Source organism: Opisthocomus hoazin, chromosome 4 (assembly GCF_030867145.1).
Source record: "Opisthocomus hoazin isolate bOpiHoa1 chromosome 4, bOpiHoa1.hap1, whole genome shotgun sequence".
Taxonomy (NCBI): domain Eukaryota; kingdom Metazoa; phylum Chordata; class Aves; order Opisthocomiformes; family Opisthocomidae; genus Opisthocomus; species Opisthocomus hoazin.
In genome coordinates, this window is record NC_134417.1 from 29249912 (window position 1) to 29277832 (window position 27921).

Sequence of the window (27921 nt, forward strand, 5' to 3'; positions counted from 1 at the left end):
AGGAGCTCAGAGTGAAAACTGGTGTTACAAGCTTACAAATAATTAAAAAAAAAAAAAAACACAGAGCAAAGTTTGAAAGAAACAACAGAATGAGTTGGCAGGAAGAAGCAGACATTTCTCACGTAAGTACAGAGATGCTGCTAAACAGCAGTGAAATTTTCTGTTCTAAGCAGTTATTTTGAGGATGAAGAAGGAAAATGTTCATTCCAGACAGCAGAAGAGCTGTAGGTAGTGTATGTAAATTGTGAGAGTAAAACTGCAAGTTGGACAACGGTTAAAGTATCTTTGAACACCCTAAAGGTGTTCACTGCTTGGCCCACTGGCTTGGTGCCATACAGTGTCATTTAAGGTTAGTACTTACCATAAATATATTGCCACCCATGTTCTAATAAATAAGCTTTGACATTCACGTTTCATTCCAGGCTTTCTAAACTAGCAGTTCTGTTCATTCCCCAGTAGCATTTATGCTAGCACAGCCTTTGCCACTCCTGCCAACCCCACAGAGACCAGTGTCGGTGGTGAAGACGCGGCACAGTCAACTCCTCAGATGCTGCGCATGAAGATTTAGGGAAGAATCAGCTGGGAGAAGAAGTAGCCAAGAGGGCAATATCTATGCTACATGGATCTTTGTACTCTTTGACACACATTTCTAAGTGGAACTGATTTAAAAGAATTTTCATCCCCCTTCCCACTACAAAGACTCCTCTCTGGACACCTAGTAACACCAAAGCCACGAACAAGACGAGCAGGCCCCTTCAGCTATTCTTACGTATTTAGACATCAGAGATGCTTATTTACCAATATTCGGGTCAGTGGCCTGGCGTTTCTTGATTTTAGCTTCAGAAATAGCAGCGTAGTAGGCACATGTCATTTTGATCAGCCATGCTGCTCGCAGCAGTGGCACAGAATATTTTGCTAAGTAAGCAAAAACATCTTCTTTTTTACTGAGAATAGGAACCTGAAATGAAATAGGAAGCAAGTTATAGCATACAGTCCAAACAGCAGTGGGCACCCACAGGGCAGCCCAGGCCTCCTCTGCTCAACTCCACACCACCTGGAGAGCAGCAGACCTCTTCACTGACCTAGGAACCCACTATGCTAACAACACCTAGACACACAGAAACACAGACTTGACAAAAAAGAGATACTGCCCCACACTTCCCCCAGGTTTCACCAGGAGCATCCTTCCCCTGCTCAGAGATGCCTGCAGGGCCACTAGCAAACCTCTCAACACGGCCGCAGACATCCAAAGTGCAGAAAGAGTCCTGCAAGCTGATCCTCAGAACCTCTGGAAAATGGAGACACATGGAGATTTTGGGTAAGGGTTCACTGCCAGTTTCCTGGGTGCCCCTGGCTCAGCGGCATCCATAACCACCACAGCGCACCAGCAAAACGCAGTCTGGACAGCTATCACTGCCTGCGCCGGAAGACACCTCTCCACAGGCCACACACACAACAGGGCTGGGCCCACAAAACTGCCACGTAATGAGTCCCCTTCTCTGGTCACAGCAATCCTTACACCTTTCTGCATAAAGGTAGAATAATTCTAACATGCATTTTTAAAGCAATATATATCAGAACAAGACATTTCATACTCAGTGGAGGAAGAAGCGAGTGGAGGCACAAATGCTACACTCGCTATCCCCTACCAAAAAATCCTCATTACTCCTTCGGGTGTACTCGACCTTTCTAGCAGAGTGCCTGGAAAACAGGGGTGCATCAATGCTGAAGAGAGCAACAACAAAGCACTGATCCCTTCCTGTCACGCTCTTCAGTGGTCAGTCTAGGCACTCTACAGAATTGGCTTCAAAGTGTTCTTAACATGCTTATTTACTGTTATCAGCAGGTTTATAAATCTGGTTATTAAAAAAAAAAAACTGAAATAAGGAAAGAAATCTCTCTAGCACTTCTAGTCACAAAATTAACCTCTCAAAAGTTAGGGGGAAACTTGAGGCAGTGGCATGCCTGCCACAGCAAAACTCTTGCTTTTCTGGCGGCTCTGTTGGTGGCAGAGCAGCACACGTTCTTCACCAGTCACATGGCAACAGACCAAAAACTGCTGAAACTTGTACCTTCTGTTGTTTTGATCCATTTATGCTCAACAGTCTTGGAATAAGAGTTTCCTATTTCGGTTTAATTTATACTCAGAATAACTTCCAGATACGGTAAGATCAGCAGCTTGTACACACAGTTTCAGGGAAAAAAGACACAAATAACAGCACCTTTGTTACTGTGCTCTAGACGCCACCCTGGATGAGTTTTAACGACCACTTCAAATTTATCTTGTGCTGCTGCTCTTAACAGTACGCAGTATCAAAAAAGATAGCTCAACACTGCCTTTTCCAGTTTTCCAGACTGCTACGAAGCAGCAAGAATTCTTCTCCTGAATTGGAAACTTAAAAAAGAATGCAACTAATAAGACTGCTTAACAAAGATTGTTAATACAAATACAAATTAAAATGTGAAGAGCATGCAAAGGGGTTAGAGTTAGCACGCAGGTTCTTTTAAGAATGCGTTGTCTTCCTACCCAATTATTTCCTTGCCAGACACGAGAATTTCTGTAAACTGTTCCTTTGCTTGAGAAAGAGATCCCTGAAGTGAAGAATACAGGCAAACAATCTGGCTGTCAATAAGATAAACATGCCTGAGCTGAAATACAGTCATTCAAAGGAACTTTTTACCAGTTAGATCAGAAGTTCCCCTTTGCCCAGTCACCTCCTTGCTGCCTCCAGCACTGCTCCACATCCACCATGTTCAGAAATATCGCCCTGTTCTTACAGCCCAATTCAGTACGACCCAGTACCCAAGAAACAGAGGAAGGAGTATTTTGTTACCTTTTTTGCTAAAAGAGTCAATGGTTTACTTCCTGCTAAATCTGTGAACCAGTTGTGAATTGCACTCTGAGACCGAGCAGTAACCAGCCAGTAGTTGTCTTTGGCATTTACTTGTGGTTTCTTCTTTCCCGTGTCCTGGAAAGTGTTAAGTTTTAGCTTTTCCGCCAATATGCTACTAAAGTAAGCGCCAATCTGGTGGGGAAAAAAAAGCAAAACATAAACATATATGAGAACCCAGTAAGCAAGCATCTATCGTACATCAGTACACAAAGCACACCCATCTGAAGAGATGCACTCACCGCTCTAGCCCAGGCCATCAAGCTAATAACATTACACTGCAATTCCCTGCAGCGAGGAAATGGGGCTTCACGACACTAAGCACCTGTGCAACACTTCTGCATTATCATTACAGAAGCTGTGGGTCAGCAAAACCAAGCCAAAATAACCAGGGCTCAGAGACACCGGAGATGCAGCTGCCACTTACGCCAGGCCACCGTGAGTGCCCAGAGCTGCAGTCCTCCCACAGATGAGTATCTTGGACGTAGGCCCCGAGGCAGCGTACTCTCAAGAGTCTCTCAGAACACTCCTTCGCTTCTGCACTTTACTATACCATAAAGTGTGTAAATAGATGCTTCACACTTCTATTTAGAACAAACTACACTGTCACAAGAACCACATTCATTGTCTTTCCATCATCAGCTACAGCAGGCAAAACTTCAAAGATTCGCGTAAGCTAGGAAGTGTTCTGACCTCTACTCGAAACACCTCTGCTACCACTCAATACCTCCAGAATGAGAAGCTTTGTAAGACTCTCTTCTGCAGTACTTTCAATCCCAAAATAGCAAAAAAAGCCCAATAGAGCTTTTACTTCCCATAATTTTCAAAATCACTATAACAGAAATTAATCTTTAGGCCTGTCAGTAAGAACAAAATGTTTGTTTTTCTAATAAATTTATTCATATTCAGGTAATTTTAAAACCTACGAAAAGCTTTTAAGAGATACTGAATTTATTTTGGTAATTCTACACTTAAACCTTCCAAATAACTATACACACTTCCTTGTGAATTTCTGGTTTACTTTTCAAACAGTCATGTTCAGCAGTAAAACACAAAGAATTAAAATATAAGACAAAAGGTGCCTGCAGGCAGCAATTCCAGAAAACAAAATCAGAAGAACATAATGGGAAAACTTTTAACACTTCAACAGTAGCAACCTTGTCATTTACTTGTATCTCTTCCGCGGCTAAAATAAAAGAGCACCACTGTAAAAGTAAAATCACATTTTCCAATAAGCTGTAAAAAATTATATATTTTAAAAGTCAAACAGCAGAAAATTACTTCATCTGAAAAGATTTTTATAAGCTTCTTGATAACATTCTTCTTCAAAACCATTTCTTCCTGCTTTACCAACAGAAAAAAAAAGAAGAGAGTATATGAATCTGGACAGATCCCTCAAAGAAATACGGGATGGGTTTCTTCTCTAAACAGCAATTATCTTCAATTTGGAGGACAGTAACTAATATTTTAGTGATTTTTATTGCTCCTTTGTATCTCACACTTCTTTGACTCTCAGAAAAACCCACAGGAGAGCAAGTCAAATTTCACTAAACAATCCAAGAATATATTTCGAAGAGACTTGGAACACAGTGACCAGTTTCTCCTGGCAGAAAACAGCCTGATGAAACAGATACAAGACCAAAGCAAGCTAAATATGTGTAAACACTAAGGACTTCCAGGGAAGGAGTCCCTACTGTCTTTGGAAGTGAAGCAAATAAAAGAATAGGAGTAAAAATTAATGTCTCTTTTACAACGAAGCATGCTAGTTACATTTTGTTCTTGGCATCCATGTTTTCCTCTGAAGACTGGTAACACTACGTAGCAGAAACACAGGTCGGCATTCTCACATTAGTTCTGTAATTAACTTTAATACGAGGACTTCCACCTCAAAAGCAAAGCAGTCAAGAACCAAGTACAACCACTGCCAGCTTCGTTCCAATTTCAGTGAGTATACTCAGACTAAAAAGCCCTGTCTTACCTTCGAGGCATTAATGACAATATTTCTAGCGGATCCATGCTCATCCCCAGAGAAGGCAGGCTGATTACTGAAGCCTTGCTTTACGTTCACTGCAGTAAGTTCATCCTGCAAAGAGTGTTTTAAGGGCAAAAAATGAAATGACAATTTAAGAAGTCACGTCATTCTGAGAAGCATGTTTTTATAAAGAAACTTAATGTATTTGCTAGTGCATCACACTCTGCATTCACCTGAACCCTCCAAGCACTTTGCACGTTCACACGATTTCCGTGTAGGGGAACACAAGGCCAGGCCTGCCCTCCAGTCCCCACGAAGTGTTTGCCTTGCCGCAGACTCCAAGGCCTAACGCGACAAGGACGCCGGCCACTTGTTTTGCTGAAAGAGGACTGCTGATGACAAGGAGGGTGGCAGGAAACGAGACCCATCTTCTCCGGACGGGAACTGTCTGTGGCTTGCCCGGAGGCACTGCCAGTGCTGCACAAGTGCCTCGCTGTCGGGGCAGCCAGCGGGAGGGAGGGCATGAGCACCCGGACAGCTTCCCACTCCTTGCCCCAACGCCTGCAGGACCACAGGAGGCAGCCGGTGGCCCAGGGACGGCACTCCACCCCTCACCCAGGCACCGAGACCAGCTAGCGAGCACGGGGCTGAGCGGGACCGGCTGTAGAACCCAGCCAATGCCGCCTCCTTCTCCTCCTCCCCAGCCCCCCTAGACAGGAGGGACGAGGTGTGTTGCGCTCCCTAATGCTCGCCCAGCAGAGGAGATCACAGCATGCCCCGGCAGCCTTCGTAAAACCTGGAGTGCTCCCCAGCACCCAGCCCTAAATCTTCTGTCGGAAAGCGGTGCCAGTCACCAGCCATCCCGACCAGCCGAGGGAGAGCCACGCATCCTCCTCTCCCCAAGATACGCCGGGACCGCTGGAACCAGCCGCATTGCTCCACAGCGGAACGCTGCTGTACACCCCTCCTTACCACCAGAACCCTACACCTCCCTTCCCCAGCAGGAAAACATTGGTGCATGGTTGTTCTGTTTAAGTTTAAAATGTTTGTGGCCCCACAACCACCATTTGAGAACATCTACTGAAATAAGAAACAGACCACCTCTAGCAGAAGCAATTTCAGGTAAACACCTGTGCCCGTTGCAACAAAACTCACTTCTGGAGTTACTTTCGCAGTGGAAGTATTACTCGTCTCCCACGACACTATCAACACACCTTCGTTTTGCTGCACACGGGTATTTAAGCAGGCTTAGCTGGATCATATTGGCAGCAAGAACGCAGAACATGCAGCAGTGGGCTCAGTAGCATTCAGTGCAAACACATACTCCAGCCTTCACAAATGCAGAACGTAACTTCCTAGGCGAGCCCCATCCTGCCCTGACTTCACTCCGTACTTTCACCAAAGTTAATATTCTTCCACATGTGCAGTTTATTCACTTCAGGATCACATGCCTGTCAGACTGAGGTTTACCTATGCCTGACAAACGGGAACTTGGCTTGTTTTTCTTCATCTCCCTCTGAAGAGCAGGCGCAGATCTGCCCCCGCAAATCGCCTGCCACCAAAGGTGCCCTACACAAGCCCAAGTGATCCACGGACTGCTGGTAGTAGGTAAGATATCACAACAATCCCCAAGACAACTGCGAAATGACCTATGAAAACAAAAAGCAACTGCCATGTAACCAAGCAAATAAAATAGGAGAAAGTAAAGTTAAGAATGTCATAATTTTAATAGATGCTTTTATTACTAGTTTTGGGCAACATCTCTCCCCAAAAACAGCAACCCAGAAGCTTCCATTCAGTTTATTCTCTTATGCTTTGCAACGCGTTTTGCTTTTCAGTATTTTCACAAAGTTTGGGAGCAACACAGAAGACAGTAGTGTATAGAGAAGAAATCTAAGCTCTCTAGGGCTTATGAAGTTAGCAAGCCTCATCTGAATTTTAAATGAAATCAACAAGAAGTGCTGGCACACTCCTCCACCCACACTATCCCCAATACAGACTTGAAAACACAGATAAAGGCAGAGACGAAAGTGATCAAAGAAATTATAAGTAAATAAATAAAAGGTAAATGGCAAACAGATGGAGATGTATGTTACCATTAGTGCCATTTCCACGGATGACCCCAGTTCTGTTATCTTTCAAGTTCTCCTCTTCTGAAAAAAGCTGTCTAGATACCATTATGCTGAAAATATCTAAGAACCGTATGCTGCACTGCTATATCCACCGCTACTGCAGGAACAAGCTGCGGATGGACTGACAACACAAACACACCAGTGTTTTGGTTTTGTCTGGCTCAGATTATTAGCTCAGATTTCTCCCTGCCTTCAGCAGCAGTTCAGAAATTTTAAACACGGAACACAGCACGGTTGCATAACCAAACACCAACTAGCAATGAAAAGACGTCATCTGTGAACACAATGCAGAGAGATACCTTTACAAACAAATTAACAATAAAATGGATGTTCACCGGAGCTCTCATTATGTCTCGCTTACGGCAGCTCCATTAACAGCTCAGGGTCGTGTTCCAAGAGCACGGCTGTCCCCTGGCAAAGGGGAGAGCTTCCTGGACACCAGCACAGCCGAGCTGCCCGATGCCGAGCACAGCAGGGCTAAGCCCGCTCCCCCTCGGCTGGGTTGGCAAGCCCCCTCCTAAGGACAGGCACAGGAGCACCGCACGCTGTCACTAAGCGACACGCTCTGCGCTACAACACGCTGTGTCCTCTGGGCTCCTGCAGGGATGTCAGGCTTCCTCTCAAAATGTCAAGCAGGGCCCCAGGCGAGCCCCATCAAGGCTGAAAACCTTTTCGCAATTTGAAATAGCCAAATGAACACTCAGGCCCAAATTGCGTTAATTCACCTCAGAAAGAATTTTAATCGCTTCGTGTGGGATAGTCAGGACCCAGCAGTGTACCTGCAGCACTCTGTTTGTGACCACAACACGTACAGATGGGTATCTTTACAGAAAGCAAGCCCAACAAGCTCAGGCTGACGGCCACGGGAGCTGAGCACCATCAGCTCTGCGGGAAGTCAGAGCCCGGCCCAAGTCTGCGTGCGTTCCTCCGCTCCATCGCAGCTGCGGCTCCCGCAAAGCAGGCTCAGAGGAGGCCACGTGTAGCACTCACCCAGCCGGCTGCCGTCAGGGCATTCAAATCTAGACCGAGAACAAATGAACCGACTGTTAGTATCAAGCACTGAGGCGCTGATGGGTGTTCTGGACTGTATAATTCCATATTGACTTGCTTTTAATGAATAGGAACGAGCTCTTTCACCTTAAGCATTCTCCTACCTCCTTATTACTGCAGTTACACTTGCTCACTGCAGCACCAAGTCAGTAAGAGAAAAGCAGAAAGCTAATGATGTACAAAGGTTTTGAAAAACCTAGGTCCTGGCCAGTTTGTTCTGACACCTAAGCTGAGCAAAGAGACAACATAGAGCCATACTGGCACTATTTGACAGCCAAAACCAAGGAATTGTTGAAAGGCATTCTTTTGCTCTCTAACGTCAAAAATCTCCTTCAGAAGAGAAATTTAAAAGTTCATATTAAACTCTCAAAAGCAACAAAACAGATCTTTTTGACTTTTAGATCCTCTCCCACGCTCCATCTTCGCTTCCTCTTTTTATTACAACAGGGCACCAGCCTTCAGCAGCTTGGAGCAACCACAGCTTGGAGACCCAAACACCCCGCAGGAAGGTCCAGCATCCCAACCGGGGTGTAGCTGCTGCAGCACGAACCTTCCACTCGCACTCAGCTCACGCTGCCGAATGTTGGGCTTGATCTGAACAGGGAGATCAAAAAACAACTCCCAGCAAGGGACAGTATAAAATACTGTGCCCGTTACAGATTACTAAACAAGCTATATTTCATGATGAGGAGAGGAGTAATGATATTTAGAGGAGCATTAGCCACCCCGAATCAACAGTTTGGAAGTCACAAACAAGGATTAGCCCTACCCAACAGCCAGCCACACGCAGAAGCAAGTTTCACCAGAGCCTAGGAAGATGACATACTGGCCACGACAAAAAGATACTGAGAGCAAGAAGGAAGATTGGTCTCTTAAAGTACTGAAGGGCCCAGAAAAACAGGTCTATTCCCAACTGGCATAACGGGGACGATACTGGAGAGGCCTCCCTGACAGAAATTTCAACTGCTTTACCCATCCTACTGGTGAGAAGGTGGTCTGGGCTACCGGTGATCGTAGACGTTGGAGAATTGAGCCTTGGAAGGGTCAAACCCTGTGCGCTACGTGTGGAGAAGACAACAAAATTCCTTCTGTCTGAAGGCTATTTCTCAGCACAAAGTGATGTCGATTGTGCTTTTTTTGTGCTTTGAAACTGAATTCAACTGAAGTTAAAAGACGAGTAAAATCATGGGGATCTGGCCCTGATGATATGGTACACTCAGTGGTTCTGTATCTTTGGCTTGTAATAAACACAATTTGCATTACATTTTATCCACCTTAGGGAGAACAGTAACAATTTGGAGCCCAGGAAGTGTTAGAAAAACAGCTGATTCTAACACCTGCCTTCACACGCTCCTGCCAGGGCGTGATTTCCAAACCTAGCTTTTGCTCCACCATCAGCAGCAGGGATTGCTGATTATACAGAGAGACTATGTGCAAAGCACTGTCCGAAGTTCATAGAAGGCACATTACAGCAAGACAAGGAAAGCTAATTCCTCATAATCTTTCTCTCTTAGAGCAGCATCGGGTGTTCAAAGCAGCCCCAGCAGGTAACTGCACTTAGGCAGAAGCTCTGTGCTGTGCAGTTTAGGACCTCCCTGCCACCACCCCTTGCTCCTGTAGAGACTCTCCTGCACACAGGGCTCAGGGGCGAAGCCGCCACAGGCTTTTCGGAAGGGACCTTGTGAAGGACGCAGCTTTCACCTGGCGCTCGGGCGAACAGGCTCTGGAGCATGAGAGCCCAGGGTCCCTGCAGGGGCTAGCTCCGAGCCGAGAGGGAATTTGGAAAAGTACAGAGCGACAGCCTGCCGCACCAATGCCACGAGCCAGCCCATTCCCACCTTATCAGGACCTGCAGCTCTGGAGGTGTCTCCTTGTTCAAGTGACAGCCAGGCTTCACCAACCCACAGGCTGGACCAACACAGGACTGTGCCCTGCGAACGCCCCGTGCAACGCTCACTGATGCTGCCCGTACACACGTGGAATGAAGACTTCCCTCAAGCCACATTTCAATCAATTACATTACGGCAAGTAACGGTGAGCTCGTTGCAGTTGTTTTCTACTTACTAATGCACCCATGTAACGTATTTTAAATATTAACCATCTGGGCACTTGCCACTTCCATTCTTGTTGTAGCTGGCTATATATTTATAAACACGTCTGCAGGAATCAATCCACCACCTGACTAAAAATATGCAGCAGTCCAGGGCTAAAAATTCTTCTCCATACATTGTCACAGATGAGTTCAGATGCAGTTCTGCAAGACTGGTCATGATCACACAAAAAAAAAAATACACGTTGGAGAAATATTCCTAGTGACCACAACCATCGGTTTCTAAGTACGATGAGCAGCAGCATAAGGGTCAAAAGACAGAAAGATGCTAGAGCTCAAGAAATGGAGACGTCTCAAAGGATTAGTAACGGACTTGAATACACATCTTTCACTGCGTGCTGTCCAAGCCCCTCTTAACCAGCACTGACCAACAGTCACCCTCTGATGAGCACTTGCCAGCCTAGGTGAACCAGATGATAATGCTCATACTCAGATAACAAATTACCCTTAATTAGCCTCCTTTCTGGAAGCCTCACAAGAAGACAACAGACCAGGAGGAGAGCAAAGCACAAAGAACGCTGCATGGCTGCCTTGCTGTACTCGCTTAGTTTAACTGGAGCTCGTCCTCCAGACGCGTCAGATTGATGGCTTCTACAAGCGCCAAATTCACCAGGACAGAAGACGGCCAGGAACACCAGAAGAAGACACCCCAGACCGACCACACGAGAGGCAGGGGTATCTGGCACACACAGCTTTGTGCGCAAGCCACAACCCATCACACGAGCCAAACCTCAGAGAGACCCGTTGACTTTGCTGGGAGACATCCCTGTCACAAAACCCTACCAGAGGCTTCTTCCACCCACCTCAGGAGTGCCGGAGCGAGCCTACAACCAAGCCCACAGCTTTGCTGGAGGTGCCAGCCATGTCACAGCGCCCGCCCGAACTACACGCTCGTCCCCAGCACCGACCGACAGCGGGTCTCCGTGGGTTTGGCTGTGGTACCCGGGAGTAGGGCAGCCACAGCCTGACACCACAGTACAAGCTACAGCCCTGCACACCTCCACCCTGTGTTTCCAGATACACTTCCCAACCTCCAAAACCCTCCAAGCCCTTTCGTTCCTCCAACCACAGGTCCCTGCTGTCAGGTCAGAAACAGGTGGGGAGCTCAGCAAGCCCACGCTCGCCGTGGCTGGCAGTGCCTCTCACCCTTGGCAGCCTGTGCCTCTCACAGGCCACGGGTGCCCCTCACGGGTCCATGCCCCTCATGGGCCACAGGTGCCCCTCATGGCAGGTGGATGTATCCCTCAGGGGCCCGTGCTCCTGACGGGTCCATGCCCCTCATGCATCCACGCCCCTCACTGGCCATGAGTGCCCCTCAGCCAGGTGGCTGTCCCCCTCATGTGTCTGTGCCCCTCATGGGTCCATGGCCCTCACCAGTCCATGCTCTCCACAGCAGGTGGCTGCGCCCCTCTCATGGGTCCGTGACCCCCATGGCAGGTGGCTGTGTTCCTCACAGGCCATGGGTGCCCCTCATGGCAGATGGCTGTGCCCCTCACAGCTCTGTGCTCCTCACCGGTCCCTGCCCCTCAAGGGCCAGGGATGCCCCTGATGGCAAAATGGCTGTGTCCCTCACGGGTCCATGCCCTCCACGGCAGGTGGCTGTGCCCCTCACAGGTCCATGCCACCCACGGCAGGTTGCTGTGCCCCTCACAGGTCCGTGCCCCCCACGGCAGGTGGCTGTGCCCCTCACAGGCCATGGGTGCCCCTCATGGCATGTGGCTGTGCCCCTCACAGGTCCATGCCCCTCACGGGTCTGTGCCCCCCATGGCAGGTGGCTGTGCCCCTCACAGGCCATGGGTGCCCCTCATGGCACATGGCTGTGTCCCTCGCAGGTCCGTACCCCTCATGGGTCTGTGCTCCTCACGGCACATGGCTGTGCCCATCATGGGTCCATGCCCTCCATGGCAGGTGGCTGTGCCCCTCATGAGTCCATGCCCCTCAGGCAGGTTGCTGTCCCTCTCACGGGTCCGTGCCCCGCACAGTGGGTAGCTGTGCCCCTCATGGGTCCTTGCCCATCATGGGTTCATACCCTCCATGGCACATGGCTGTGCCCCTCACGGGTCCATGCCCCTCATGGCAGGTAGCTGTGCCCTCACAGGCCATGGGTGCCCCTCAGGCAGGTCACTGTGCCCCCTCACAGGTCGTGCCCCTCAGGGCGGGTGGCCGTGCCCCTCACGGGCCCGTGCCCCTCAGGCCGGCGGGCGCCGCTCCGCCCTCTCCGCCGCCCGCAGGGAGCCCGGGCGCTGGCGGGCCGGGCCGGGCCGGGCCGCGGGCAGCACGCCGCCGCCGAGGCCGGGGTGGCGGGGAGCGGGGCCGCCCCCGCCGCGCCGCAGAAAATGCAAGTCAGCGGGCGGCTGCGCTGCCGCCAAAGTTTCGGGGGAGGCGCCGGGCCGGGAGCGGAGGGCGGCGGCCGGCCGCGGGCGGGGGCTGGCGGCGGGGGCGGAGGGCCCGGCGCCGCGGGCTGGGGTGGGCTGGGCTCGGCGCGGCGCGGCGCGGGCGGTCTCACCTCCTTCTGGCGCGGGTCCTGCGGGTAGACGTCGGGCGGCCCCAGGCGCGGGCGCTTGAGCGGTCTGTGCTCATAGCTGAGGAGCCCGAAGGCGGCCATGATCGCTCATGTTCGCCGGCGCGCCGGGCGGGCGGGCGGGCGCTGGAGCGGGCTCCGAGCGCCAGGGAGCAGCACTCGGCGGCCGCCCCCCGCCTCACCCCCGCCGCGCCGGGGGCGGGCTGCGCCGAGGCGGCGGGCGGCGCGGGGGCGGCGCGGCCCGGCCCCCCCCCGGCTCCTTCCCAGCGGGGCGATGGCGGGGTCGGCGCCTCCCGGGCTGCCCCGGGGCGGAGGGGCTGGGTCGCGGGATGGGGGGAGCGGGGCGGCCGGCGCTCTCCCCTCCCCCTGCCCTGCCCGCCGCAGGGACGCAGCGCCCGCGGCCCGCCCCGCCCGCGACATCGCACTGGGGGGGGGGGGGGCAGCCCCCCGGCGCGGGCTGCGGGAGAGCCGCGGCACAGCCCCGCACGCCGCTCCCGGTGCGGCCCCCCCCTCCCCAGCCCCAGCCCTGCCTGCAGCAGCAGCGCGGTCACTCCCCCCCCCCCCGTTATTTTTTGCCAGACGCGCTCGTTGTGCCGCAGCCCGTGAGACGCTCTGGGAGGGTGCGATCAGACGGGCGGGTACGAGCAAGGCTGGGTGAAGCTGCCAGCAGCGCTCTGCAAACGAGCCGGCGTCCGAGTCTGCCGTGGGGAAGGCGGGCAGAGCCCACCTGTGCGGGCAGCTCGCTGATCGCGCCGCAGGGACCCGCACAGCTGAGGCCGATGGAGCGGGACGGCGGTGCCCCGCGCCCTGCGGCTCCCCGGCACGCCTCCTGCTCAAAGCCCCGCCGTGCTGGTGGGCGAGCTGCTGCCCGGCCGTCCAGCTGTGGTGTTCACCGAAGGCAAGGATCAAGTCCGAGTTCTTCGGGCTGTAGGACCTCGCCCTGCGACGCCTGCCTGGACAGGTCTGTCGGACTCTGTGCGTGATCCGAGGGCACGCTCCGAGGACCAGGGTCGGCTCTGCTCCGCGACTCCACCGGCGGAGGAAGATGCTTCAGAGCCTTTCAGATGTTGCGCTGGGACCCAAGATCAGTGCTGTGGTCCCTAGCTTTGGGAAGATTAATATCAGGCGTGCTTTTTGTTCCCAAGACTTTGTCAAACACATCTTCATGTATTTAAACACACAGATCCCAGTCTCAGTGTTTTTATCACCCAGAACGGTCTGACAGTCTCGTAGTGGCACCCACTGCCCTGCGTTGCTTTGCCAGCGTCGTACAGCACCCCTGGGGGGCAGGTGTCCCAGCAGAGACCGGCCCTGTGCAGCCCACAGGATCAGTCACCGGTCCGGCTGTAGGTGTGCGCCGTCCGCTGCTCCGGTCCTCAGCCCAGCCACTGGTGTTGGGAAGGCTGGGTGCAAATCCAGCCTTTTAAGCCTCCGAGTCTGCAAACAATCTGGTCTGCATTTCCGCTTTGTTTTCCTCCAGGAGCACTGCCAGGGCAGCCGAGTTTGGCCGAGCTGTCTCTGTTCAGAGGGTAACAGGTATTTCACGTCACCTTTCGGCAAGTGAGTAGTGCCTTAAGCCACCACTTCAGTACGGGAATTTGAGGAATAAGCTCTGAATAAGGAAGAACGGCAAATACCCATTCATAGTAAGGTTTTTTACCACCACAACTAAATTCTTGTCATTTGCTGGCACTTTGCTGATACTAGTGAAAAATAGAGGGTAACTTCTGAAAATATTAATTACTGTTTATATGCTTTCTTCAAGGACATCTCTCACTTAACACTTGCAGGTCTGTTCAGTTCTCTGGTAGCGAGGGGCAAGTGGCACCGCTTGTCTGGGCTGTGGCTGGCTGCAGCCCATGTGCAGGCTTCCCACAGGTGCTGCTGCTAAAACACACATCGCTGTGGGTCCTCGTCACTCCTGGTGTTCTCGTCTGAACATTTCCACAGCCAAGGATGGCCTTTCTGGTGAATTGGTACCGACTCTACGGCAGTTGTGACGTGGTGGACACAGCAGCACGTAATCAGCGTCATTTCTGCCTGTATCACAAGCTGTTACATGACTGCAGATACACAGAGATTTTCATCCATAAGAGTTACAAAATCCAAATCTCTTACAAAGTTCGGTGGCAGTTTTGGTGGTTCTAAAAATTGTTTTCTACTCTGTCTTTACTGTATGATAAATTTAATCTATAAAGTTAAAAATAAAGTGCCTGTTTGACTGTAATGATTGCCAAAGATCAAGTTAGTGCAGGACATTTCAATCTCTGTAAGACATGGTGTGCTATCAATGCTTTCCAGGTTCATGTATACAAGCCGCTGTTTTTCCTCTATCTACACCTCACGTTACGTATTTACCCCTAAATACCATAAACTGGGATTCAGGCATCTGTGGGATAAAAAAGGAAGTGGTTCTTCTCCCCTCCTCACTCTACAGGCATTTGCTCTCACCAAAAATCCCTAATTTCGTGCATTTTTCGCAGAGGTCGCTCACCTCACGCACTGTCGACCTGCATGCGGTGCCGTACGTAGCGCGGCTCGCACTGGGCGCCAGCTGACCAGAGCCGAGCGGCTGCGGCTGGAGGTCGGCACTGCATACATCAGCACCAGTGCTCGCACAGCTTCGTGCGCTGTGCTTACAAAGGAAAGTGAAATTAATTAATCATCCTGCAACACCCCAGTGACACAGGTGGAGGAGTATTATAGTCTGTTTCCTCAAGTTTAGGTTTTTCTAAAAAAGAAAAAACAAACCCACACCTTTAACACAGTCTGGAAGCAAAGATTACTAAGTTGTTAGTAACTATAGTTTGTACCTCAATTACTGCCATTGCAAATATCTTTGCAGGTCAAAAGGAAAACATTGTTAGCAACAGCACAGATCACGCCGGGATCAGCGAGCGGGGCTGTGTTCTGCCTGTCGTGCCAGTGCGGACAAGGACCCTGGACCAGGAACGGCACCATCAGGGCTGCGCGCAGGGCGGTGCAGAAACCTGCTCACCCTGCCGCAGGGGACTTGGCTCTGCGCCGCTGCGAGCAGCAGAACTTGGTTTTGTCAACTACGGTAGCGACTGAGAGAAATTTGAAGAGAAAGTGCAGCAATGACAATTTCAAATTGGCCACTTTCAGGAGCAGCTACATGGGAACAGATAACACCCTGTCAAATGGGGAAGAGTACCGAGCCCTCTGCAAGGTGATGGCACGGGTGGAACAGCCTCCGAGAGTACGGCACGAGAGACAAGACCGCCGGATAGCTCAGTATCCGACAGTGAGGACTGTCTGACGATATAGCCTCACCCTAAAGATTTTTTTATATAAGCAAAACAAAGACAAGAGTCTTTCCTTTATCTTTTTTTCATTGTACGCAGGCCTGAAGGGGTAAGTGGGTGCTCAGGGGGAGAGGGGCATAGGGGCTGCGGCAGCGATGGGCTGACCAGGGGAGAGGGGCTGCGGCAGCCGTGGGGTGACCAGGGCCCCCAGAGCCCCTGTGGAGAAGGGCAGTTATTCCCAGTACTGCAGGGAAAAACAGCAACAGGTCTAGTACCATCTTGGAGATACGGAGCGCAGAGAGCAGGGGCTAGCGCAAGCTGAGCAGGCTGGAGAGGAAGGCTCTTCTGCAGCGGACGGGATGGGGCTCTCGGGCAAGACCGGACGCTGCGACACGGGCTGTGAAACGGCTCACGGTGCTGCGTGACGCCCTGCTCCGGAAAGGAGCATCCCAGCGCTCAGGCCAGGAATTCGCTCTCGTCCCAGCCACAGCAGCGATCTCACAGTAGGCGATTTCCTGGGTAGCAGGGGTGCTGTCTGTTACCTGTGCCATTGCACTGGGAACAATAATGAAAAAAAAAAAGAGAGAAAAACACTCAAAAAAAAAAAAAAGAACAGAGCAGCTCAGCATTGCTAGCTTTAGAGGAAAACCTGGAAAAATACAGCGCTCTGAAAACTTCCTTTTTGGAGAGCAGATAATCGGACGCAGCAGCCAAGGCTGTCTCTGAACCCCCCGCTCGCCCAGTCGGAGAGGGGCTGGGAAGAGCAGACCGCTCATCAGATTACAGAGAGGCTCCTGCTGTCACCCTAAACCCTCCTTATCGAGTGACACAGAGGATGCTCCGAAACACCCTGCGAACCGCGCTGCTGCCCAGCTGATGTGAGCACACCAGCGTGCAAGCTGGAGCCGTACGGAAGGGGACGGGTAGGATGCGGAGCTTGACAGCATCCTTCGGGAGACGCGTGCCTCGTGGCGGCCGGCTGCCGACGCTCTCCGAGGAGAGGGCTCCTGCAGCGAGCTCGGCTGCGTGCTCTGTGAGGAAGACCGCGTCGCTGCCTCGCTGAGGGCTGCGTCCTTCGGAGGGCTTTGCCTGCCACCATGCCAGCCCAGCAGAAGAAAATCATCTTCTGCACGGCCGGGGTGCTGAGCTTCACCTGCGCGCTGGGGACCGCGGCTGCCGTCGGCACGCAGCTGTGGGTCAAGGGGATGATACTCTGCAAGACGGGAGCCCTGCTCGTCAACGCCACCGGCCAGGAGCTGCAGAAGTTCATTGGCGAGATCCAGTACGGGCTTTTGCATGGCGAGCGCGTGAGACAGTGCGGGCTCGGGGGGAGACCCTTCCAGTTCTCATGTGAGTAACAATGGCGTTTGAATTATTTAAGAGCGTGCTGCTGACGGCTGAGGGAGCCCGGAGAGAGCGGCCCCGGTGTGCACTTGCCCACACACAGAGCCTGACAAGCATGAAATGTTCTAAAGCAAACGCTGCCGTCAGTGTTCTGATGTTCAGGTTCAAATGACTTCTTTTCTAAAACTAGTAAAGCCACGGTAACGTTTTTAGCAACCTATATTTCAATTACATAGATATCTACATTTCAAAAAATGCATACCATCACTTTAAAAAAAAGAGCGCTTTTGTTTTTCGATTAATCTCCGTCATCTTCCTCTTTGTGTGTGTCGATGTTTCGTCCTGTGCTCCGTCGTGAAAGAATGAACTGAACTAGCAGAAATCTCACGAAAGAGCGGGGACACAGGTACACCTGGCTGCTGGTGAGAATCAAAGCAGCCAAAAAACTTCGCAGCCTGCTGCATTAATTGGAAAAAAGGGTGGTTGGTGGTAGCTGGTGCTCAGTCAGTTGATCTGCAAATCAAACCCGGTACCTGACATCCAGAACTTTATCAGAGATTGTTAGCAATGGCTTTGCTTTACATGTAATATTCATAACCTATTTCTCTTCAGGATATGAAGATCAATAAAATGCTGAAGTGAACACACAGTCTGTATACAGCAGCACATTAAAGAGATAGTAACAAACAGTCATTTGTTGTATGTGCAATATGCCACCTGAATTTATTACAAAATACAGTTTAGAAGCATTCTGCTAAAACAGCATTGGTAAATTGCTTACACAAGTCATTTTAAGTAAGGTAAGGTTACCCAATTCGGAATCAGAAATTATTTACTACGTCATATTTTTCCAAAGCAGTAGACCAAATTAATTTAATATAATATTAAGATTTGCCATCGCTAATTAAATTCCATCACTAGTCTACTTGTACAGCTGAAGTTCTCCTCGATTGCTTTGTTTGCTGTCACGGGGTGCAGATATTCCACCCCACCAGCTGTAGGCTGGGCTGAATTTCTAGGGGGTCTGCTAAGTCCCGAGGAGTTCGTTTTCTGCCACAGGCGAGATTGCTGTGGACCAAAGCTGCCAGCAACCAGCAGCTCTGTGACTGCCGTTGGCCTGGGTTCATTGCTGCCCAGAGCTGCGAGGCGCAGCTGATCCGCTGCGGAACGAGGACAAGGTGCAGCGAGAGCCCCAGGCCGGGGCAGTCCCCCACAGCACCCTGCCCCAGGAGCACACCCCAGTCCCCGCAGCTGTCCCCGATGGGCACCTGCCCCAGGAGCACACCCCAGTCCCCGCAGCCGTCCCCAATGGGCACCTGCCCCAGGAGCACACCCCCTCCGCTTCTCTTTCTAGCCCTTTTCTTTCTTTGTTACTTAGATACTTCTAAACCATTTAATTGCTGTGCCTTGCATTCAGGATCCCACCTATACATTTCATCTTGTTGTGGCCGAAATACTTTGATATACTGCTAGTGGGCTTGTAGCAATAGTTTGAAAAGAATTTTAGTTTTGTGGCTGGTAAGAATTAACATTACAGGTACAAGAGAGAATACAACATGTGCAGCTTGTTTGTGATGTTTTAATAATATCAATCATCACATATTTTTAAGTATCTCGCAAATCTATATACAAGTAAGCTCTGGATCTGTGGAAGTACTGCAGAACATTTTCAACCAGAAATACTCCGGAGTTGAAGGAGTTTGCTCTCACTATGGCCACAGACTTCCTATCCATGCTCCCAGGAATCTGACGTAACCAAGCTTTCCTATCCACACGTTTACCAAACTTCAGTTTCTAAGTGTCATTTCAACAGAGCGCAGAAACACGAAGGTAACCGAGGAACAGAGACAGTACCATGTGAAGTTTTCAATTACTCACAGCTAAGCACGGAATAGTCAAAAGACCAAAAACTGAGTGTTCATACAGAGCTGCAGAATCCCACTGCTCAGGACAGTATTAAAAATTAATTTCTTCAACAGGAGTGCCTAACCCACATATTCAAAGAACTGCAAGGCTTTGAGGAACTGCCTGAAGAAGAAAACATTGAAAGAGTGATTCATTAACATCAGCAAACATCCCTGTTCTCATCTTCAGAGAATGAAAGTGAGGTTTGAAGCAAGTGCTTTAATGCCAGTTCCCAGGACCTGAAGTCAAGGTTGGGCTTAACCTCACGCCGAGACTCCTTGGGTCGGGAGTGAAGCTGCTGGGTGCCGGGTCGGGGCAGCATCCCTCCCGCAGGCGGGCAGCCATGGGTCCAGCATCCCGGCCCATCGGGCACCGCTCACAGCAGATTGTCGCCTGCAATGACAGGGCCGAAGCAGCGGGGTCAGACACACGACCCCAGAGCCTTGACCCACCAAAAACTGAACCCAAGTTTGCTTATCAGAGCATGCTTTCACCTTTTATTCTCCTCCCGTACGAGCCAAGGTTTAACAGTGAAATATTGCAGTGGGTCTCACTCACAATGTTACAAGCCCATCTTGTCAGGCTTACTTGCGGGCACTGGCAGCCTTTACACAGCACGCTGGAGAGGTGACGCGATGAGGGGACTTTGGCACCATGCATACCCGAAATGCAGCCCAGTTAGAGCCTGGGTAATTTCACAAGCCCAGCTGCACCTGTCACGGCACCGCGCATGGCAGGCTTTGCCGCCGTGCGCTTGCAGGGGCAGCTGAGGGTGGAAGCATCACTGTCCTCCTCACAAGTTGTTCTCGGATCATCTTTTATTTAGATTAAAAAGCAAACGCAACGCTTACTTTAATAGGATTTATATTTAGAAGCAACGATCGGTGGCTTCGCAAAGTATGCCTCTTCTAGAACTGCTCCCTTCAGAGACCGCTGAACGGAGGGGGCTGGCTCGCGTCCCCCGGGGCCGCGGCAGACCCGTCCCCCCGGGTCGGTGCTCTGGGGCGCTCGCTGGCAGCGTCCCGGGGAGCGGGACAGCGGTACGCAGCGCGCGCGTCCAGAGCTTAATGCGCCGCAGTGCACTTCAAGTCTGAGAAAAGGCATGGAAAATAGGCTAAGTGATTTAGTTCCATGTTTGTTCCCGTTAAATGCTCCCCTCTGACCACTATATCTCTTTTAATTGTGAAATGAATTTGCTCTGCCAGCAAACCCGGTTGGGCTGGGGAAAGCCTTCTGCTCCATTTGCTCCTGCTGATTCTCATCAGTTTCTGGGTCAGCAGTTCATTTTCTGAAGGTCGCCGGCACGCATACCTAACACACAGCTCCATTCATTACCACGAAGGAATGTTTCTTCTTTCCAGACAACATAGCTGCAGGAATTAATTTCTCCTGATATGTCACATATAAAATTTTAATGACAAACCACTATAAATGCAGGTGCCAAGGGAAAGATTCAGTGCAAGGCAGCAGCATGTCTTCTTAAAGTAAGCAATACAAAACTGTATTGTTAAATAGAGTTCTGTGTGTTCTCCCAGAAGATCAGGTGGCATTGCAAGAACTGATGCTACTCCTTGTAGCAGCCCTGCGCAGGCAGGGACTCGGCAGCTTTTTCTTTGACCAACCCAAACGATACAACCGCAAAATCGCCCTTTATGCCACACTGGCAGTACAACTGCTTCTTATGCTTGTAAACACATGAAATATTAAGTCCAGTAAACACAAAGTCTAGCTTCTGAAAATGCTTTGTGTTTCACTGGGATGATAGAAGGAATTTAAACACCAGTGGCACAACTGGGCAGTAAGTAGCCGTCAGCACAAGTAACCTTCTATGTAGGCAATTTCTTCCTTTAGGTGAATGGGTAAATTTTGCAAACAGGTAATTTTGCTGCATGCCAAGACGGCAGCGGTTGTGTTCCTGCCCTCAACCCGGCCGCCATGACTCCCAGGCTGAGGAGCCAGGCTGGCGGGGATGCCCCCGGGAAGGGGTCCGGCAGAGCAGAGCCCAAAGCTGGTGCCATCCCTGGGAGCCGGCGGCTGCTCCATTACCCGCGAGAGCCAGGACCCCTCTGGCAGCGCCGCGGATGGGAGGCACAGGGCTCCGCGTGCCCCCCGTGCCCAGGGAGGGTCCCCAGACCATGTCCTCCGTGGGCACCGGTGCCCCTCTCCGCTCCCAGCCAGCGGCAACGCGGAAGGTGATATTTATTTAGCACAGCTTCAAGAACGGTTTGTAAACACTTGCTTCATTAATTTCCCTTTCATTTAGTCAGGGAGACAGACTGACTTGACACCACATTGCCTGCTTCTCCGCGCTCGCTGCGTGGGGAGACGCAGCCGTGTGTGCTGGCAAGCATTTCGCAAGGCAGAGCGATTTACGTGGGGCTTGTTCACCCCCTGCCCCTTACAGCTGTGGCACCCGGGCGGTGTTAGCCCCCCTTTAATCACGCCCCTGTGGATCTGGAGCAGTTAAACGTGCTTGATGATTCCCTCCAAAATACTCGCTGTTGCCAAACAAACATGAATTATTAAAAATCATTCTCTCGTACCCAGCCCGATGGACTACCCCCTGTGCCCTCGCTGGGCAGGATCACAGTTGGAAACGGTAGCTAAAAAGCTGCGTAAACACCTTTGGAGTCAAGCACTCCTGAGCCTCTGCAGCGGTGGTGACACCGGCCGCCCCGCGCCGGAGCTCAGCCCAGCCCGCAGCCCGCCAGGCAGCAAGAAACAGCTCCACGGCAAACCCCTCATGCGGTCCGGGTGCCGCTTCCCACTGCGCTGGCCATGACCTTCTCCATGGGCTCTCGTGGGGCAGCGGCCAGCAGAAACGTACAGTGGCAACGCAGCTATGCCAAGTTTTCAGCTTTTGGAAACTTGAAATTACGCAGTCTGAGGCAAATTCACAGCATTAACCACGTAACACACAGCGCTCACGCCCACCAAGCCGCAGCCAGGCTCTGCGGCCAGCAGCCAGTATCGCAGCCCCGGCTGGAGAGCCGGCAGGGCATGGGCAGCGCCCGCCCGCGCAGCCGCCCGCGCCTTCTCTGCTTCCGCCATATCTCAGCTCGGCACCCTGCTCTTTTGTTGTAAGGTTTCTCTGCTTCCTCTCACTGATTTATCATCTTCCCCTCTGGCTTTGCGCTGCCAGACACAAAACGTTCCGCGGGTGTTTCACTTGGGGAAATGCAGGGGAGAAAATTTTGATCATCTAAAATTCACTCATTCTTTCAAATTTTCGTTCAGAGGGTTTGTTGCAAATAATTCTTTGATGTGATCTTTATTAATTTCTCCCTCTTTAGTCTCATATTTCATTTTTAAAATTAAGATATTAATGTATGTACAGAAATATATCCCTTTTCTACTTTTAAGTATTTTTTATTAAAATACTACGGTTGTTTTCTATTTTCTAAAAACAGAAAAGTGCCAAAGAATAGCAGGTGAGAAACCCCCACTCCTCTTGGGTGTTTACCCATCTCTTTGGCAGTAGCCGTTGGTGGCTTTTCACAGGGAGCCTCCACACCACAACCAGCTTCACACGTTCTCTTCCCCCGATGCCACGCGCTCCTCGAGCCTGGGATGCCTGCAGCCACCCGCAGCACGTTTCACCGGCCGGCACGCCAGCCCCGCAGCCTCGCTAACGGTTTCCTGCTGCTGCGTAACGAAACGTCACCTTTCAACTTACAGATGTACTGCTGACGGGTCCCACGTATTTTTAGCCAAAGTTCTTTGGGTTTGAGCTTGCGGAACCAGAGCCATACGCTTGCGCTGACCGGAGAGGTGGATCCGCTGCTCTGCAGCGGGACGGCAGCTGGCGTCCCCACCCAGTGCAGCCCTCTGCTCCCCGGCAGACGAGGAGCTCGGGCCCCGACACCCGCGTGCCTCAGCTGCGTCAGACCGGACACACAGCACGCGCTGCCGCAGACCCATCGGCTCGCGCCCGAGGCCCCGGCGCCAGCCATGCCACCTCCTCCCTCCTCCGTGCAGCCGGGACACCGTCCGTCAGGCAGCGCCCGCGACGTGGTGCAGACCAAGCGGCCAGCGCAAGGGAGAGGGACCCCTGGGGACCCCGCGCCCGCAGGGGCTGCCCAGCTGCCCCCGAGCGGCATCCCGTGGGAAGGGGTCTGCCTCGGCCCGACCCGGGTACCGCCGAACACACAACACCCGAGGCATGGACACTGCCACAGAGCCAGCAACTTCTTGTTCTCACCCTACCCTCCCTGCACCTGTATTTTGGAAAATAAATAAATACGAGACTCTACTGATCCGAACAGTCCAGCCCAAGAAGCGTGTTTCGCATGAGCTGCTGGCCGCTCCAGGCAGGGTCGGCTGTGAGAGTGACGCACGCATTAATTGTCACCAAGCCCAGAAGCTGACGAAGGTCCAGGCAGGAAAATAAATACCAACGGCCCCCCGTTCAGCGAACGAGCCAAGCAGGTACAATCTCATCTCCAATCTCACGTCCCTCAGTGGGACCTCGCGAGCATAAATGCAGAGTCTGTTCCTGGATTTACCACCCCCCCTCTCCAAAAGAGAGGAGGCAGCCAAGCCTCCAGCCGCTGGACGTGGGACCGGAGCCCTCCACGGGCGCTGCCAGCAGCCCTTCATGCCACCCTGCAGACCCATGCGAGGCAGACCCGCTTCCCCAGACACAGCTTCCCATTTCTGTCTAAGCACGTGCTGCTGGCATTAAGGACTGAATACCACGGTGGCAGATGGTAGCACATTGCCCTCCGCCTTGCCTCTGCGGGATCTGGCTTCCGAGGAATGAATAACCCCAAAAAACTTGTGCTGCCCCAAGTAGAGGTGGCAAGGAGTTTGCTCTGCCCGTCAACACGCCGGGGTGAGGGAGCAGCCACTGGGGATGCTGATCCAGACTGGGTCCCAGCGCCTAAAGAGCTGGAGGTGCTGGGGGTCGCACCCTGCAGAGCCCGGCACAGCCATCGGGCTGGAACGGCCGTGGGCAGGGTGCCGGGACCAGGGAGGTGCCAGGACCCGGGAGGTGCCAGGACCCGGGAGGTGCCGCTCCACGTCCCGCACGGGTACAACTGGGGGAATCGCGCTCGGGAAGGGGAGGAGAGGTTCCCCTGGAGCTGGCATTGCTCCCCTGGCCAGCGACACTTCTGAGTGCCACAAAACGCTCCCACCTTCAAATGCCCACGAAAACCTGTTTCTAGTGAATAATTTAATTTCCATCTTCGGTTGCATTTGGAAGAGCACAATGTGAAACAATTATCACAAAGCAGCAAGAAATCCCTGCCCTGACTTCTAAACCAACTTTGCCTAGTGTTTCTAGTAATGTTTTGTTTGTTTTGCTTTCAGTTTTTCCAGATTTGCTTAAAATTATCCCCGCAAGTATCCATGTGAGCATCATTCTCTTCTGCGCAGCACTGATCGTCTTCGCTCTGGTGGGAACAGGTTTCTTCCTGCTCAACGCTTTTGGCAGCCCTTACGAAACCCTGCACGGCCCCGTCGGGTTGTACCTCTGGAGCTTCATCGCGTGTAAGTGCCAACGCCTGCCCGCGTTTGCTGCCCGTCGTGTCCCACGTACCGGCGTGGGAGAGCGCGTCGAGGACCCTGGCTGCACTGACTCCAAACTGCGAAAGCAAAGCTAGGCAGAAAGGCAGATGACTTTGCTGTACCAAAACACGTTTTTTTCAAATTGGAGTTAAGAGATAAAACGCCAAAGTCCTCTGCGAGGGCGGGTGATGGGATGGGTACAGTGCAGGCAGCCCTGGCCCTGCTGCGTAAGCTGGCAGGAAAAGGGGAAGGTGCCCACAGGCCCTGGGGACCCGGAGCTGGGGCCACACCATGGACACACAGCACTCGGTCAGAACTGGGGCTCGCATCAGAGGGCGGAAAGGGGGAAAAAAAAGCTAAATTAAAAAAGTCAGTGGTGCAACTGCTCGCATTCACCATGATGGGAGGTTTCCACCAGTGTAATCAAGACCACCGCTTACACCAGCAAGACTTTCTCGAGGAAGGAAGGAGTTGAGAAGCGGAGAGGGAGAGACGGACAGCAGCTCGCTCTAAAAGCGGTCTCTGAAAAACACTGCCAACAGGGATAACGGACCATCCTCATCTCCCTGCCATTCACAGAGGAGGTAAAGCCTGTTCTCTGTGTCACTGGCTTGGCCAACAAGAAGATTTACTGCTACTTTATCAGATATTACATATTACAATCATAATTTAATAAAGGACCTAAGTACATATTTATCTTTAAATATGCAGACATTTGAGTTACATTCAACAGGACAATGCGCTGCTTAAAGCTGAAAAAAAGCACAGATACTTTGCTGGATCAGGGCACTAAATATTATGGGTCCTAAGCCAAATTCAATTTAAAAAGCTTACCAATTTCAGTAGCTGTTTGCTTGGATTCTAAAAATAATCCCTATTAAAGCTAAGTTGCGGTGGCCATAATAACGCTATCAAGGTGGCATTTGGTTGTGACATGCATCCCATGGCCTCGCTGCAGGGACTGCTGAGCTGACGAGCATCTCCCTCCATTTCAGGTTGCTGCGGCTGCCTCATCGTGATTCTCTTCGCTTCAGAAGTGAAAATCCATCACCTTTCGGAGAAAATCGCCAATTTCAAAGAGGGGAGTTTTACATTCAAGACTCACAGTGAACAGTTTGCAGGTTCATTCTGGATCGTCCTGGTTTGCTCCCTGGTGCAATTCCTGAACGCCTTGCTGATACGCTTTGCTGGATTTGAATTTCCCTTTTCAAAATCAAAAGATTCAGGGACAACCACCGGAGCCGCTGACCTCATGTATTAGAATTACATGATTTAAGAACACTTCATGCAAAGAAGTTCATGACTACCACACTCAACAGCCACCAGATGTACTAACTTGTAAGTGATTAGCTCTGAAGAAGTTGAAAAAAAAAAGGAAAGTTTCAAATAATGGCCCATGCAGAAAACAGAAGATGACATGCTGTTTGGTAAAGGCTAGGTCACAATGCCCTCTCTTTCTTGGGGTAAGATCTTATGAAGATATTTGCTTTTATCCCAGCAGGCTACCTGAAAAATAGTTAGAATGAAGAACACTAGGAATATCAACAGCATAGCACAGGATCTAGACGGTGAAAGAAAAGGCTTGCAGTAGAGGCACCCACTGTCACCAGCAGCAGTTTTGCCCTTTCGCCCTTCCGAAGGCTGGGCCTCAGTTGTCCCCGCGTCAGGGCAGTGGAAAACAAGGACACCCAGCAAGTCTACAGACATGTAACAAGGTAAAAGAACGATAAATGATGTACAGGCTTTGCTGGTAACAGACATCGGGTCCCGTCCCCGGAGCACAGTGCTCAGGAGGAACACAGTGCTGCAGCAAGCGCATGCAGGACAAAACCCAAACACCTGAACCCACCACTAACACTTCGAGGTAGCACCACCTGCACGGCAATGTCATTGTTTCTGCCCAGAAAGTTGTTTTTTTTTTTTTAGTATTCCAGTTCTCACAAACCAGACAATAGCTCTTTGACCCTGAAGCCCCTAAAGCCCTCATTTCCCCGTGTGATTACTGTAGCTGGGGGCTTCGTGATCTTGGTTAAAAAGACACACGTGGCAAAGCGGGATGTGATGTAGAAGAGATGCAAGAACCCCCTCCTGCTTGCCCGAGGGAGGCAGCCTGGCTCAGTGCTGCTGAACAACCCACCTGCAACCCCCCAGGGCAAAGAGCACTTCCCCGAGCAAGGTGGCAGGAATGGAGGCCGGGCACCTTCCACGCTGTGCCCTCCCAGAGCCTCACGGCCAGAGGCACGAGGAACACTGCCCAGAAATCAGCCCTAGCAACGCGCTCTCATCAAACACCACCAACAAACAGACCCAGAACCTCTGGCACAGGGCAGAAATGGGGTGATGCTACAGACAGGCTCGCAAGGCTGATGAAGAAATAAATCCGTGAGGTTCCCTGCCCCGAGGCAGGCAGGAAGGCAGCACGGACCAACACACCAGCCCGCGCACCCCCAAACTTCTGCAAGCCCCTTAAAGCCACCGAACCGCCCAGCCCAGGTACAGCTACGCCAGCCCGATGATTTACAGAGACCGAAAGAGCGTTATGGCACAAAACACTACCTCCGGAGGGGCTTGGAGAGGAGCTGCTCCTCGCAGGACGTGGAGAGAGCGACCAGGAGCAGAGCTGCCGGGGAGCAGCCCCTGCCCCAGCCACCCGTTTCTCTGCAGGGGCTGCCGCCGGGTCCCGCACAGCTGCGGGCGAGGGGCAGCCCCAGCCGGCCCCCTCCCAGGCACCTGCGTGGGATCCAGCCCCGCAGACCTGTCGGGGCTCGCCCCCTAGACCCGCGAGTCAGGCCCCAGCGACCCTCGGGCGTCCATCACAGTGTTCGTACTGGTACTCTGGACGGCAAAACATCGCCGTCGGGGTTTTGGGAGAGGTCTGTCAGCCGCAGCCCTGCTCCGCAGACCCCTTCACAGAGCAGCCCGGCCTCCCCCGCTCTGCCGGACCTCCCCAGGTTTGATCACCGGGTAAGGGCGGCTGCGAGTTGTCACGACCCCTAATTTTTTTCCATTGTTTTTATTCTTAATTAATGTGCATGTTCTTCTTAATGTTAATGTATCTTCTAAACACATAATTCGTATTACATCTCACGGTATTGTTAACTATACAGCAAATAATGGGAAATAATCTTTCATCCTTCCTGATGCTTCCTGATGCCGCTCTGCTTCGCAGCTCTGCCGCGGCGTCGGCGGTCGGCGGTGTACAGGATCGGATGCACAGAC

At 51.8% G+C, this 27921-nt stretch overlaps 2 protein-coding genes across 15 annotated transcripts in view; one reads left to right on the forward strand and one right to left on the reverse strand.

Moving 5' to 3' along the window:
• Positions 1 to 12791, reverse strand: part of MED12L (mediator complex subunit 12L) — a 145143-nt gene extending 132352 nt beyond the window's left edge. For all 14 annotated transcript variants that reach the window (XM_075418468.1, XM_075418474.1, XM_075418467.1 and 11 more), the window contains exons 1-4: positions 12662 to 12791; positions 4870 to 4974; positions 2835 to 3026; positions 799 to 958 (exon numbers count right to left, since the gene is read on the reverse strand). In XM_075418468.1, the coding sequence (XP_075274583.1) occupies positions 799 to 958; positions 2835 to 3026; positions 4870 to 4974; positions 12662 to 12760 (556 nt within the window). In that variant the 5' untranslated portion in view covers positions 12761 to 12791. The remainder of the gene's footprint in view (positions 1 to 798; positions 959 to 2834; positions 3027 to 4869; positions 4975 to 12661) is intronic.
• Positions 12792 to 17039: 4248 nt separating this feature from the next.
• On the forward strand, positions 17040 to 25963 carry CLRN1 (clarin 1). The gene is made up of 3 exons (XM_009942411.2): positions 17040 to 17292; positions 24505 to 24684; positions 25698 to 25963. The coding sequence occupies exons 1-3, from the start codon at positions 17040 to 17042 to the stop codon at positions 25961 to 25963; spliced, it is 699 nt and encodes a 232-aa protein (XP_009940713.2).
• Positions 25964 to 27921: the final 1958 nt, after the last annotated feature.